The 15439-nt window shown below is 44.3% G+C and overlaps 1 protein-coding gene across 1 annotated transcript; it reads left to right on the top strand.

The window, feature by feature from the left end:
- The first annotated feature begins 1143 nt into the window (after positions 1–1143).
- On the top strand, positions 1144–9434 carry LOC136444900 (NXPE family member 3-like). Its single transcript, XM_066442658.1, has 14 exons — positions 1144–1436; positions 1759–1879; positions 2272–2470; positions 2761–3041; positions 3533–3621; positions 4745–4835; positions 5321–5501; positions 5924–6044; positions 6280–6344; positions 6714–6906; positions 7475–7622; positions 7937–8109; positions 8414–8539; positions 9154–9434. The coding sequence occupies exons 2-14, from the start codon at positions 1769–1771 to the stop codon at positions 9323–9325; spliced, it is 1950 nt and encodes a 649-aa protein (XP_066298755.1). The 5' UTR covers positions 1144–1436; positions 1759–1768; the 3' UTR covers positions 9326–9434.
- The last annotated feature ends 6005 nt before the right edge of the window (positions 9435–15439 follow it).

The following is a 15439-nucleotide window of genomic DNA, read 5'->3' as shown; positions in this document are numbered from 1 at the left end:
ATATCTAAACATTCTGTAATTAGTATGAACCTGTTTGTACATAATAAAGATGATCTAGAGTCACGCACAGGGTCAAATGAGTCGAATTCTTTTTATGCAATTTTTAACGTTTTTTTACTATTATGTTTTTTACACCAAAATGACTACTATTCATTAGCCACTGTCCCCAAAGAAGAAGTCAAACCCCTAGTTATATATGCAGAAACGTCAGATAGATCTATAGACTATAAAAACAGGAAGATGCGCTGCAGTACCATCACAAGCCACTGGTAGGCGCAGAATCGAACTTGCCCTTCGTTTTACCGAGACGCATCCACAAATCAAATATCATAAAGATTCATCATCCACAACATGTGAGTAATGATGTCTACATAATACACATATACACATACACACATTACATACATACATGTATACAAGTATTACATACTAGAAACGGCACCGAAAACATATCATTGACCTTCTTGGCGAAGTTAATCATAGGGAGGTCATTCCAAGGTCATTGGATTAGTCCTTCCCCATTACCTGGCATGATGAGGCTGAACAGCTACAAGCCAGTTTGAACGTTTTCGTGCACCACAAGATCGTGTCTACTGCTTCCTGCTCGTGCATTGCTGGCTTTGCGTCTTTAAGGCGCATCAGTGCAGGTATGACTATGTGTCTAAATCTCTAGGAATGGTTTAAGGCTTCGTTGCATTCGTCGTTCGATTCTGTAGTCGTATGGTTTCCAGCGAGTCTGTGGCAGAACAGAAAAGGTAATACGACAACCTAAACCGTCAGAAGCTTAATGTTGCACGACACATTCAGGACTGGCCTAAAACGTCCCCGATTTCCTGTTGTACGATGGATTTGACTGGACCTTAAAGTATTGATGTACATGCCACCGAGTTTCAAAAAGTGAGCACAGACGTGCAGACGTCACCATGTGCCTATCATTTTTGTCTGCGATTTTCTGATCCAAAGGCAGCCACAGCACAATGTCATAAACCACAACATGGTGTCATCAATGACGCCCGTGTTGCGTCATATTCTGTAGATCATTGAAAATGTACTAGAGGGTGCCAGAAGTTTAGACGATCTAAAGTTTGGTAGACACTATTGTGATGTTCATGCCACACCGTTCCGAGTGATTACACTGTTCCGTCCTGAGGAACTGGCAGGCAGTCCGACCGGTCTTACCCTCACCCCCTCTGCCTCGGTTGACCTTTGAACGCTGTGACGTCAGGCCCGATCATATTTGTCGTGCGACAGGTTTGCGACAGCAAAAGTGAGGACATTCTTGCAACAGTCGCAAATGTGTCGTACAGAATTCAGCTGTCACGTGACGAGAAAGGTTGTCGCAGATCCTCAAAGCTGTTGGTTCTGTCATGACGTCACCGCCGCGCTATAAATCCTACCACAAAGAAGACGAGTGAAGTGGGTGACCTCGATATAAGGTACATTATATAGAACTCTCAATTACAAAGGTGATGTCGCAAAGAATAGACACCAACTTACAACGGCACCACAACCAACAGGCCCATCGCGAAGCTGGGAGAGTCGAGAGTGCTTTCGAACAATTTGAGGTCACCAAGGTGAAGGTCACAAACATGGCGGCCAGCAACATGGAAGGCTGTATGATAGAGCCAGGATGGACTTAGTTTTCTTATATGCATCACATAGTGGTTGAGCCTTAGATCATATAACATTACATTCTAATTTTTTTTCTAAAACTTGCGAAAAGAACTAAGTTATAAGCAAAGTTATATTTCCCGCTAGTGTATATAAGATGGCTCGTGTGATGTGGCGTAAGAAATCCCTGCTGTACCTACTGCTGTACTCTGTCGTCTCCACGGCTGTGCTGTACACGCTATGGTCCGGGTACGAGGGGATCAGGCAGGTGAGGTTATGCGTCTTTTTGACTAAGGTACGCTGGGATGGGGTACGGGGTACTGGGTACCGGGTGTAAGGTGTGTTTGTCTACAGAATGCAAGTTTCAGTACATATGTTTGTTTTATGGTTCATTGGTACAATTGCTAATTCTCTAAGTAAGGCTTCAAAATGAAAGGCTGTATAAAAATACTTTATTCATTTGTTAATTTATTAATTTTGTATCCTTAAGTTGTGTCCAAGCAGGCATTTTTCATTGTGCAAGAACAGATCATCGAAACACTACAGAGGCAATCAAGCAAGCGTATGCTTATCATAGTGTTGATGCCTCACATTTATTCAGATCACACGTTTTGTACAATGTCATACTGACAACACTTCCACCGCCCCACACACATGTAGCCACCTCATAGCGAAAAGGGAATAACACAGTCAGGACGTAACCAGGGGCAACGTGACATCAGCCATGACGTCACCCATGACGTCAAAAGAAAGGTTTTGGAGGGGATCCCCCGGTACGACAGGGTGAAAGACTTCGTGTGGTCCCACAAGGACAACAAGTGGGTCAGGAGGATTGGCGGGAATAAACACCCCCTAACAGGTGCGTTATCGTCAATTAACACCCCCTAACAGACGTGTTAGTGTTACTAAAAACACCACCTAATAGGTGCGTTATCATCCATACAAAACCTAACAGGTGCGTTATCGTCCATACAAAACCCCTAACAGGTGCGTTATCGCTAATAAACACCCAATTACAGGTGGTAAAGACTAGGTTTTATCATAGACCATACAGGTTAAGCGCATGTATATATAGAAAACACCTGTACGTGCACAGCTTCAGTTTTACAGCTGGCATTCTCAACTCTGACTACCTCCTTTACTCCCTAGGTGACATCGGTGACCACCAGAACGGCGTGGTGGACATCGAAGCGCTGGAGTTGAAAGAACTTTCCAACAACCTGGAGGAACTCTCCAACAAGTCGGAGAGCGCCCACCATGACTCTTCTGTAGCACAACGTTCTCTACGATCCAGAACCGAGCTCCTCGAGCGCGTCTCCGCATGGCCGACTCCGGACAAGGTGAACTACAAGCTGCCGACGGACCCGGGCAAGTCCTGGTTCTCTATCCGCGATCCGCGCAGATCGTACAAAGTTGGGGATATTGTGAAGGTAAGTAGTGCTGTACTGCTTAAGCTCGTACGGGGGCGCTTTTATCTTACTACCGACGGACCCGGCGAAGTCGTGGTTCTCTCTCCAAGATCGGCGGAGAGCGAACAGTCAGGGTCACTGTCAAGGGGGGTGTAGTAGTACCATTTAAACTCGCACGGGGCGCTTTTGTTTTACTCTGAGAAATTCCTTGCGTCAAGATCGCCTATTGCACCTTCCGTCCGGAATCCAAATATATACTCTTTGCTAGATTATCATGTCTTACGCGAATAGAATAGTTTTTAAAAGTTCGCCGGAAGGCTTATGGATTGAAACCAGCCTTACGATTTGGTTGTACTGTTACCTATGTCCTTTCCATAGCCATGCAGCTCCACTGGTTTGATAAGTACATCATTACTAACAATAATATAATTAAAGATTTTAAGCTTTGTATGGAGTTACGCAACAGCAGGCGGTTGAAATGAAGTATGCATAAAATCGATCTTTGCTTACAGGTAAAAATCCAGGCGGTCAATAAAAAGAAACAGAAGAAGTCATTTGGAGGCGACTTTTGGCGAGCGAAGATACAAACGTTGGAAAATAGGTAGCTTTTTCTTTCAATCAACTTTGACAGTTTTGGTGACCGAGATTTTGTCAACCCTAGCTAGCATATCGCTCGTTCTCATTTAAATGTACACATTTTGTAATCTCCGTTACCGTTAGAATTAAGACGTTCCTGGCATTAAAATATGCCATATATAACGTACCAAACTGCCGTTTTTAAAAGCTAGAAATGTTTTAAGTCGTCACAAAAACTACAGTTTGACATCTAAGATGTGGCATATCCTAATGCCAGGAACGTCTTATTTCAATCTAGCCTGAGTACCAACCTCCGTAGTGACCGCTGGCTCAAAAGAATTCGCTTGCTAACCACGGAGTCTGACCCTGCGCGTATCCGTCACGGCTGTCTCATTATCACGTAATGAGGGGAATTTGAGCTGCGTTCGGTGCCATTTTTCGTTCCAAGGTGTCTCTATTGCCCTGTTCGGGTCCAGTTTTGAAAGAATCGCCATGGCAACAGTTCTTAGAACCTACCCGTTACGAAGAACAGTGTGGCATGGGGAGGAGCTTAGACGAATGGGGCCAATCAGCGAGCTCGTTCAAAATCGAAACGAATATCTGACTAACAGCCGTGACGGATACGCGCAGGGTCAGACTCCGTGGTTAGCAAGCGAATTCTTTTGAGCCAGCGGTCACTACGGAGGTTGGTACTCAGGCTAATTTCAATCGGTAACGGAGATTACAAAATGTGTACATTAAAATGAGAACGAGCGATATAGGATTTTGTGGATGAAGGAGGGGCATGCACGAGGTAAAGAAAGGTGTAGGACCCTGACATGCAATTGTAAACAGTTCTTGTTTAGCATGCTTAATACATGTGCAGAATTGTTTTCTTTATATGTCATGGGCCTTTTGCACACAAATGTAACACATTGCATATATATACTAGCAGCTTAAACAAGCTTAGACTGGGATATGGTAGCTGTGGTCATATGTCATCTTATCACATGCTCAGCTTAAACAGTGAAATGGCTTATTGCAACGCATTGCAGCTATGGCAGATGTACCCTTAAATAATTCCAGGTTTAAGCAGCCAACATGGCGGACAATGCCATACGTCACAGTCACGTGAGTGAAAATCGACTATTGTGACGTATCTGTTGCAGGACGTCCGCAGTGGGGACCGTGGAGGATCACGGGAATGGCACGTACACGGCCAGCCTGAAGCTGCTGTGGCCGGGACAGGTGGCCGTGTCGGTAAGCAACGCCGCCTGGCGATTCCTTGCTGCACAACACGTTTTGGAGGACTGCTTTATCAATAGACCGAACCGATAACCTCGCCTACTACGTCAAATGTAGAAACGAAAAAGAAAACGTTGGAAAGAAACCAGTTAAAATGATTCATTCTTCTACGAATAATAGTTACCAGTAGGCTTATCTACATGACGTTACAACGACTTAGAGATCAGTTAATCACAAAAATCTTAAGAAAATGAGTTTTCCAACCCTTTTAACTTCTGTTTGTGCATACAAGCGAACCCTTCTCCGTCCTCCATTTCCGGAATGACTACCCTGTCCTCCTCCGTCCTACGGACTGACTACCTTCTCCGCTGCTGTAATAAAACCGTGCAAAGCATCAAAGCAAAGCTCTCTCTGTGCTCCGGAGAACCGGTACCCCCTCATTCCCCCGAGTGGCTTCACTTTACTTCTCTGTTTATTAATGTCCCTTTCCTCCCGAGCAGATCATGCTGGTGCATCCGAGCGAAGCTGTCTCCGTGCTCCGGAGGTTGCGGAGTGACTACCCTCTCCTCCTCCGATTCCGGAGCAAATTCCGGGCAGGTGATGACGAGCAGGAGGTCACGTGCAACCTCAAAATGGACCAACCGCGGGACAGCATATGTGACTACTCTAACGAACAACACGGTATGATTTTAATATATTCGTACACCTACCAAATGTTTACTTGACTTGAAATTGAAGGAGATGTGTCTTGAAGAAGTAAATCGTCCTAAACCTTGACTTGTGCAAGGCTAAACGTTTAATTTTTCATCGAAGATCTTCTGAATCTTCGAAACAATTCAGGGACATTCCAGGAGCGTTTACACTGACATTCAGGAACATTTACACTAACATTCCAGGAAAAGACACTAACACTGTAAACGTTTACATTAAACTTCCACGAACATTTAGGATAACACAAGCAACATTGACAATAATATTCCAGGAACTTTTACAGTGAAATTCCAGGCAAGTTAAATTCACCTTCCATTTCAGGAACGTTCACACCAACTTTCCAGGAGCATTGACAAGTACGTTCAATACTGTTAACTCACCTCCCATTGCAGGAGTGTCCTGGTTCTGTGAGAAGCCGCCCAACATGCGCTGCGAGGACAGAGTGTCTCACGTCTTCCTGCCCAAAAACTTCCCCAACGTCACCAAGGACGAAGCGCATCTACTGGATGAAAAGTGCGTATTCTATTGTTATGTTCATATTCTGTTTGTCTGTAGTTTGCATACTTAGCCCAGTGAACCAAATCATCGAATGAATCTCAAATGCTGTCACTTACTACCCAAGCTTCCATATGGAGGGTGCTACTTCAGAAGAAGGAAGATAGTATTACGTAAATTTGAAAAAAAGAAAGCAATTTTGAAAAAAAAAACACTTGACGTGAAGTTTACTGTTTCTTGATTTTGTCCCCAGTGGCCCGTTTTACAAGAAGACCCTAAAAGTGGAAGGTCCAGACAAGATCATCGTCAAAGACATCGGTAAGTAAGCCGCTTGGGATGGTTTATCAAAATCTTGTTCTCCTTGGGTAACAAAGTTCTTTGTGCACAACGAAGGAGTTAATAATACATGTAGCTAGCCCAAGTTTGGGCGACCGCCTGTCACCTTGTTCAGGGCAACCTTGACTGGTTCCACGTATTACTGCATGTAGGTGTCGCTACTGCAGTGTGAAGAATGCGGTACCAATTGTGACTGAGTTGGCTAGGTGTTAGCTTTTTTTGTACAAAGAGCTTTGCTATCTGGTGATTTACCAACACCTTGCCAGCTACGGCGTAAAATAATTTTTTTCTAAGCCACGTACAACAGCATTAAAAACAGAAATGACGTTAGGTTTTACGTCTTCCCCACAGCTAGAAAGGACGTTAAGACATGTATGAAGACCAGGCAGCTTCCCAGACTGCTGTGCGCGGCCCAACTTCCCGGAAGACCCCCCTGTAGACCCGGGATCAAATTACAGACCCCGGCTGGGTTCTACTTCCAGGATGTCTACATCTCCACCGTGTGCGAGAACCAGCAATACAACGTGCCTATGGAGTGGATGAGGTAAGATGGGTTAGAGCTATAGGGTTAGGTTAGAATAGGGGAAGTTTGTAGACCAGGGGGTAATGCTAGGGTCACATTTCCAAACCAGGCCCTGCCGGGCTATTTGTGGGAACGAAAGATGAAAGGGTTTATGAAGGAAATTACTGAAATTAAGATACAATTTCGATTTCAGTGTTTTGATGTCTTTCATTTCATAAATTGCATCATTACAAACTGGCCTGTACGTGGTCCTAGCATTAGGGTGAGAGTAGGAGCCAAATGAGACCGGTTAGGGTTAGATTGGACCCTTTGAAGAACCTGGGTTAGGGTTAGGCAGGCATTGCAGTTTACCACCTTTAGTTAAGTGGGCAGGAAATGTAAAAAAGGTATTCCAGATTAGCTTATACTTGGTGATCGTCTTTGAGGAACATTTCCTGGACTTCCTGTACGACGTATATGTTCCAGCTTCAACTTCCAAGTTCCACTTATTCTTGGTGATTGTTTTTGAAAAACATTTCCTGGACTTTTGCATCAAAAACCGCGACGTATATGTTCAATGTTCCAACCTATTCCACCCTTCCTGTTGCAGCTGCCTGGCCGGTAAGACGGTGCAGATCCTGGGCGACTCCACAGCCCGGCAGCTCTACTACTACCTCAAGGCGAATCTCCCTCTGAAGAACATCACGCCGAAGGACGTCAACCCGAAATTCGGGCCGCTGCATCTCCAGGATCCGCAGGTAAGTAACCCAGCTGATACGTCATATGGATCAAATTCCGTGGATCGAGAGGCGAGGGTTCGATTCCCGCTTGCCACGGCACAGTCGGTATGGATTACATTCGTTCTTTCGGATGGGGACGTGAAGTCGGTGGTCCCTTGTATGGGTGAGCTTAAAGCGTTGAACTATTACACGTTAAAGAAGAGTAGGGTAATCCTTTTAAGCTTGCGTTCAAAAACGCGAGCTTAAGCGAAGCCGCAGTGCGCCAGTTACCAGATAAAGCATCATGCTTGGCTTCATTTGACGCCGACTGGTTTCCCCACCTCTACCCATAGACAGACATCAACGTCAAGTTCCACTTCCACAGCTACCCGGCGCGAACCTCCAGCTGGGTCAACGTCAAGGACATCGTGGACGAAGTTGACCTGATCGACGGACTGGCAGGCGGGAAGAACGCTGTCCTGGTCATCTCCATCTGGTCACATTTCGTGCAGACCTATTTAAGTGTGTAAGTATTTATTACCTTCGCCAGATGGTTATGTTTTCAGTTTTTCTATGGTGAAGTGACTGTGGTCTGAGTGTGCTTGATGTTAACAGCACAACTCAAAAAGCTGTGGCTGGATCTATACAAGTGCATATCCAAAACGTGACAGATTAGGCCACAGTACATACTCTTCCCCGGTACACAGACAATGAACATGTAAATACTGTACATAGCGTCTGTCTTCTCTGTCATGACCAGTGGAAGAGTAGCTCTTCAGTGAGCTGAACTGGTTCGCGATCACTATCGACTTCACTCTTCCACACTGCAGGTACGTAGACCGCATGCTGGCCGTGCGCGAGGCTGTGGTGCGGCTGCTGACGCGCAGCCCGGACACGCTGGTGGTGCTGAAGACCGCCAACACCCGCTGGGATCCCGTCATCACCACGAGCGACTGGTAATTACACACGCCAAGGTTATGTTTATGGTGTGTATGTGTGCATGTTGTGGTTGAACAGCATCACTGAAGAAGCTATGATTGATTGTCATGAACTTTTTTTTTGGTTAAATCATGTCCTTTTAAAAAAAGTCCTTTTGGGCCCCTGGCAGATTTTCTAGATAGTGCAACAGAACGTCCGGTTTTTCTACCTCGTGTCCACGATCTTCTCGGGAAATAGTTACACAAGTAAGGACCCTCTAGCTTGATCATTCTTTCTTACCTTCACCAAGAAGATACCGTGATTTGAAAAAAAGGTACAGGGTAGGTTTTCCGTGGCGTTTTGGTTTTGTTGTTGATACAGCTACAGATTATTGCTCTAGGGTGTATCAGTTGAAAAAATAAGGTAAACCAGCAAACGTCACTTTCCGGAAGGTAGGGGTGTGCATCGGGTCGAAGGTGGATGAAAGTCTGTACCGGCACCCGTCTCGGTTCAATGAATGTTGATTTGCCATGCCAGGCCCATGGTGTATATTGATTCCTAAGCTCCCATCAAAAAGTTAGCTGAGCAGAGGAAATTACCCGGAGTGTGGAACAAAACAAGAGAACAATTAAAAAACGCACTCACCTTCCAGGTACGGGTGGCAGCTGGATCAGGTGCAGAGGGAGGTGTTCCGGGACGTCCCCGTGGCCTGGTTGGACGCCTGGGACATGACGTCAGCGGGGGACCATCCGGACAACATCCACCCAGCGGACCCCGTGGTACTGCAGGAGATACAGATGATCATGTCTTATATATGCCAGTGATTTGAATAAGCCGAACTGTTTGTTTGTTAGTTTATCTATTTGTATGTTTGTTCAAGCCTTTCGTTATTCATACAAAACTCAAATCGGCCCGCTGGCTGCTTGTCATTTAGGTCATAATACCAGGTGTATTTGCAGCCAGTGCCACAGGCAGGTACCCAATGTGTAGGGTAATGAGGCTGTTTAACGTGTTCGAGGCACCTCCTCGAGCACGGGACCCCCGTTTTACGTCCCTCCCGGAAGACGATTTCGTGGAAAGCTTCGTGAGGCTACAGCAATCCGGACGTCCTTGGTTGGTCCCCCATCCAAGCACTGTCCGGACCGCGCGTTGCTTAACTTCCGAGATCGAGGGATCGGGTGTATCCAACGCGCCACGCGGCCGTAGTCATGAGAGAAAATCTATGGGTCAGGCAAAGTATGGCAAAGAAACAGATTGCATCATTGAAGACATAAACATATAGTCCTAATAGATCCCTAACAAACCATAAGTCAGTATACACGTTTAGTGACATGACCTACCCAAGGCACCGCAGAAAACAGACTTTTATCCCTAAAGAAGGCAAGAAAGTCTTATGATTTTCTGTCTGTTTTTAGCTGTTGTATTGTTAGATGTTGATCACTACTTTTGTGAATATCTATGTACGTAGTACATGTATGAATACAAGTCAATTCGAATTTAAAGTACACTGAGTCATCTTGAATTGGTTAAAGAATTCATGTGTTGCAGTGGGAAAACTACGTGAACTATGTACTCATAATGAATTTTGTAGAGTTATAAAACTGTAATTATCAGGAGGGTTTCCCTTAGAATACTAGTAGTTGAGCAAGTCGGATTTTGTTCACACCACAAAAGTACAGAATAAACTGTGATATCGCTGGAGCGGGTACTGGGTGTTCTGTTCTGATTGTAGTATTTTCTGAGCAGTTCAAGGAAATCTGCTTTAAGTTTTGTCAGGCAACGCTTCAAACATTCTTACACTTCAGTGAGCCGCGGAACATACCAAGGACAGTTGTGTCAGTCTGGTTCTTTGATCAAAACAAAACCCACGTTTGACCAGAGAGGGTGACGAGACCGTCGGCGGCACGTCAAAGGCACGCCGTGATCACGTGAAGCACGCATGACGGCGTGTGACGTCACGACAAATGAGCCAATAACCACTATCTACCTCTGCAGGCTGACGAAAAGACAACGGTCGAGCATTTGTGTGGTTTCCCCGCAATCCTTCAAGAAACGGAACAATTACAATTCAAAGACTAGCGAGAAATTCTGTAAAGCCCACGTACGCGTTTGTCTATCATTCAGACGCAGGAAACGACTGTTGGTTTAATAAGACTTGACAGTTTTCAGTGCATCAAACAGGTTCATTGAAATAACCTTTGAAGGGTTTCTTCAATTGTATAGTAAATGTGGGCGACGACAAGTGAAGGTCTCGGTTCTGAAGGCGCCACAGAAGATACAGACATTGGCCAGAATGTTTGTTTGGGAGAGACCAAAGGCTTGGCCAACCAACAGAGCCTCCGTCTTGTACACAAGAAAAGCATCTTAAGAATTGAAGTCTTCCTACTTTCACATCTGATGGGTGACCTGTATGACCTGAGGAACAATGTACTGCACTAGTTTGATGTTTTGTTTTAGATATATTCCTTTACTTATTCATCGTCATTATTTGAGGAGCCGACATTATAGAGGAACAGCTTTGTTTCCGTTGCACATTCATCTCAGATTTGTTCTTTCAAATCTTACTGAACAGAAAAAATAAATAACCGTTACATACGTTGAACGATTTGTTTGTCGTTGTTAAGTAAGGTTATGAAATAAACAACCGTCCACAAGGATTTTCGACAACCCTTTCCGTCACAAGACAGCTGACCTTGGTACGACATTTCGACGACTGTCCCACGAAAACCCTCAACTCGCTGTTGCAAAACTGTCGTGCGACGACTGCAACAGGGCTCGAGAATACAAGTTTTGGTTCAAACTCAGCTGTAAACAGAATACCCTTAACTTACAAACCTGTAGTACGACGACAGTGGCTCGTTGGAGAACATGCCAGTTCTGGTTTGACCTCATAATCAGCTGTGAGCAAAAGTCTTCCTGAAAACCTTTCAGAAACGTAACAACTAGTATTTCTTATACTATGAAAGACAGACAAATTTCGTTTTCTCCGAAGGCATTCAGGCCTTTCTCCGTATTACCCAAATCTCTCGCGGTGATATGTAATTTTGATACTATATCAACACGGAATGGTTGCTCTTACAGCCAGGTCAACTCCTACAGTTCGTTTCCTACTAAGGCACCAGGCGTTTGTCCGTCTGCCCCACATCACAAGTAGAATCCCACCGTGACCTGACCAAGCGTCATCAATCGCCAGATTTAAACAGGCTCTGGTAAACATACAAATCTCTTGACTTTTGACATCTGACCTCTGACCCTCCGTTGTATGACCTTTGCGGTTTTGAGTTATTATTATTTTGAATTATTTGAGTTGTTTGATTTATTACTCCTATGTTTGATCATTCCTGCTTATGTTATATGATTGTGTAATTGATCACTGATGAAGTTTATGTTAAGTTATTTCTGTTGTATCCTATTTTGTTATGATTTGTCATGTTACGTAGGGCTCCCTTGGAAATCAGTTACCATGCTAACTGAAGGGACTACCCCAAAGATTGATAAATAAATAAATATTCTAAACACGTCATCTGTGCCCCAGGTGTCGGCTGCAGAATTAGCACGTGACAATCCGGAGTGTTGGAGGGGGTTAGGAGATTTATGACGTCATTGGTACCCTGGGTGTCGGCTGCAAGATTTAAACATGATAATCCGGGGTGTTGGGGGATTAGCAGATTTATGGCGGGATTACGCTGACCCAGAGTTAATGGGTTTACAACTCTGACGTCATGTAAAAGCAGATACAAGTGGCACACCTCCTTCATTGGTTAACCAGGCCAAAGACTACAGAAAACAGGCTGCGAGGGAGACCAATTCTACACCACTTTTCCTTACATTAAAAGCTATATACCACAAAAAAAGCTTAAGACCACAACACATTCAGGACAAAAGATACACACACACAAAAAAAAAAAAAATTGTACTGCTACAGTACCAAGGTCAGCCGCCAGGAGGTCTATAATCGACATTGACCGTCTTCCCAACACCTACTCACATACCAAATATCATCACAATCCATCCAGAGGCTCTTAAATTATGCTGACTACAAATATCCGTAAACACACGCACACACACACGCATACACGCATATAGACAGGTCAAAATTATACCTCCACCTTTTATCATGTCGGCATGTGATAAGTCCAAGAATAGTAACTAGGTCATTGGAACATACATCGGAGGCCCTTAAATATAACACAGCCTGAAGACTAAAAGCCTGTTCTGTTATAGACCTCTGTGTACACCGTAAGGCTATTTGGTCAGCACCAACAGAGTCTTTATAGTCATTTGTAGAACCCTGCGCTTCTCTACCTCTCCTTGGTAAAGTATGGGATGCGTATAGCTATTATTGCATTTGTCGGATTTGGCTATCTTTGTACTCCATAAAACCTTCAAAGCCCGCTACTGCCCACTCCTACGCCTGCGTTGAGGACGTCATGTTAACAAATCCCTCTCCATCCAGGCTCAACGCGAGCTTTAAGAGATGCACAGTGTGTGTGTTATCTAAAGTCTGTTTGCTGGAGAACCTTTGACGGACTCACACCCGAGACTTAAGGAAGAAAAGACGGGATTGGGAAACTTTTCTTGGGGGAATGGCAACAGGTCCAATGTAATCTTGTTGCTGCCGTTGTCTCTATACGTGTGATGCTGGAAATAGTGTTCCTACTGGTGATTAAATGGAATGATTTGTTATTAAATATGAAGAGCAAAATTCTGAAGTCTTCACTACCCATGGACATGGTCGATAACTGGTAGCTATCCACAAGCTACAAGACCAAGTCGTTTGTATATATGCCTGTAATTTTATATAGATAAAAATAAAGATGGAAAACGTAACAAAGAATCTACGTTATTTATGGCTGATCACTGGCAACAATCCGCATGCTAAAAGACACGTCATAATTTGAGCAATATTTTTCTAAATTCGCGCATAACAAATGAACAGATCTCGAGACTACAGCACGACAAAACCTGACAATAATGAGAAATTATCGCTCTACATCGCACTGTGATGCGTATATTGACTACCAATAGCCACAGACTCTGAAACCCAAGCCTAAGTCGGTTAACAATGCTCCTATCGACCCACAGACTGATGAACCTCTTGGCTTAGAAACAGAAACTGCTGCGGTCTAATTTCAGCTCTGTTTATCAATTATTGACCGCGAACCCGGTCTGGGCCGACCAGGTACACATGTCCACATACATCTGTCCAGAACGGAGTCCAGATACACCTGTTTAGATTAACCTGTCCACATACATCTGTCCAGAATGGAGTCCAGATACACCTGTTTAGATTAACCTGTCCACATACATCTGTCCAGAACGGAGTCCAGATACACCTGTTTAGATTAACCTGTCCACATACATCTGTCCAGAATGGAGTCCAGATACACCTGTTTAGATTGACCTGTCCACATACACCTGTCCAGAATGGAGTCCAGATACACCTGTTTAGATTAACCTGTCCACATACATCTGTCCAGAATGGAGTCCAGATACACCTGTTTAGATTAACCTGTCCACATACACCTGTCCAGAATGGAGTCCAGATACACCTGTTTAGATTAACCTGTCCACATACATCTGTCCAGAATGGAGTCCAGATACACCTGTTTAGATTAACCTGTCCACACACACCTGTCTAGAATGGAGTCCAGATACACCTGTTTAGATTAACCTGTCCACATACACCTGTCTAGAATGGAGTCCAAATACACCTGTTTAGATTAACCTGTCCACATACATCTGTCCAGAATGGAGTCCAGATACACCTGTTTAGATTAACCTGTCCACATACACCTGTCTAGAATGGAGTCCAGATACACCTGTTTAGATTAACCTGTCCACATACATCTGTCCAGAATGGAGTCCAGATACACCTGTTTAGATTAACCTGTCCACATACATCTGTCCAGAATGGAGTCCAGATACACCTGTTTAGATTAACCTGTCCACATACATCTGTCCAGAATGGAGTCCAGATACACCTGTTTAGATTAACCTGTCCACATTTATGTGTCCACATACACCTAAAATACGCCTGTCCAGATTCGAATGTCCATGTGCACCTGTGCAGATATCTTTGATGTAATAACGATGAAACATCTTTGATGTAATAACGTTGAGACGCTAAGCACATTTGTGACTAAGGCGCTAAAATACTATGTCTAAGTTGAAAATATGTACATTGTGTATAGGTAGTTAATATTATCTCACATTGTTTGTTTTGCTCCTCGAAATCAGTTTGGCTGCGTGAGCCGGCCATTTGCTTTATGTGTTTCGAATATCAATAAATCAATAAATTGTGTTAGCTCCGACATCACTTGTTGCAATCGTAGGAGTCAAGGCAATGGTAAGCAGCCTTCTTCGGCTGTCCGTTCTTAAGGGAATTGAGACTAATGTTCTTCGCTGGGCCCCTGGGAACAGCGGATAAGATCGGCAGCACATTCCAGGTTAAATAAAGGTTCATTCATTCATTCTTCATCAGATGCATTACCCAAACTCGTCATCATATCTGAGAGGTGAACTGGAGGAATCCTGCTATGAGTTGCCAGAGGAAGATTTCAATCTAAGTTAAGGGAACCGTGTTCTGTGGTCTGCTGTTTTCTGTACTGGGATCTTGTTCTTAGTGTCACCGTGATGATAAAACAGTTGTTGAAACGAATGGCAATGATCTGTGTAACAAACGCTGTCTCTTCTTATTGGCGCTAGCGACAAGTGAGGGAATCCAGCGGAAATTTTCCCGGAAATTTTCCCGGAAATGATGTTCTGGCACGTTGGGTCAGGACTGCAAACTAAACTGTTACATGTGGACTTATTCCTGTGTGTAAATTACCAGACAAGCTGGAACCTTTCCGTGTAATGATAAACAATTCCGCCGTGGTCAGTCGTCAGTTTCTCCTCATCGACCTGACAGCAACGTGTGAACGTCTGCTGACGTC

Source organism: Branchiostoma lanceolatum, chromosome 11 (genome assembly GCF_035083965.1).
Source record: "Branchiostoma lanceolatum isolate klBraLanc5 chromosome 11, klBraLanc5.hap2, whole genome shotgun sequence".
Lineage (NCBI taxonomy): Eukaryota > Metazoa > Chordata > Leptocardii > Amphioxiformes > Branchiostomatidae > Branchiostoma > Branchiostoma lanceolatum.
The sequence above is the reverse complement of the archived record's forward strand: the minus strand, read 5'-3'. Positions and strand labels throughout refer to the sequence as shown.

Coding starts and splice junctions, on each gene's coding strand:
- LOC136444900 (XM_066442658.1), top strand. CDS start 1,769: ATGGCTCGTGTGATGTGGCGTAAGAAATCCCTGCTGTACCTACTGCTG. Junction 3,622..4,744: donor ATACAAACGTTGGAAAATAG/GTAGCTTTTTCT, acceptor TATCTGTTGCAG/GACGTCCGCAGTGGGGACCG. Junction 7,623..7,936: donor TGCATCTCCAGGATCCGCAG/GTAAGTAACCCA, acceptor CTCTACCCATAG/ACAGACATCAACGTCAAGTT.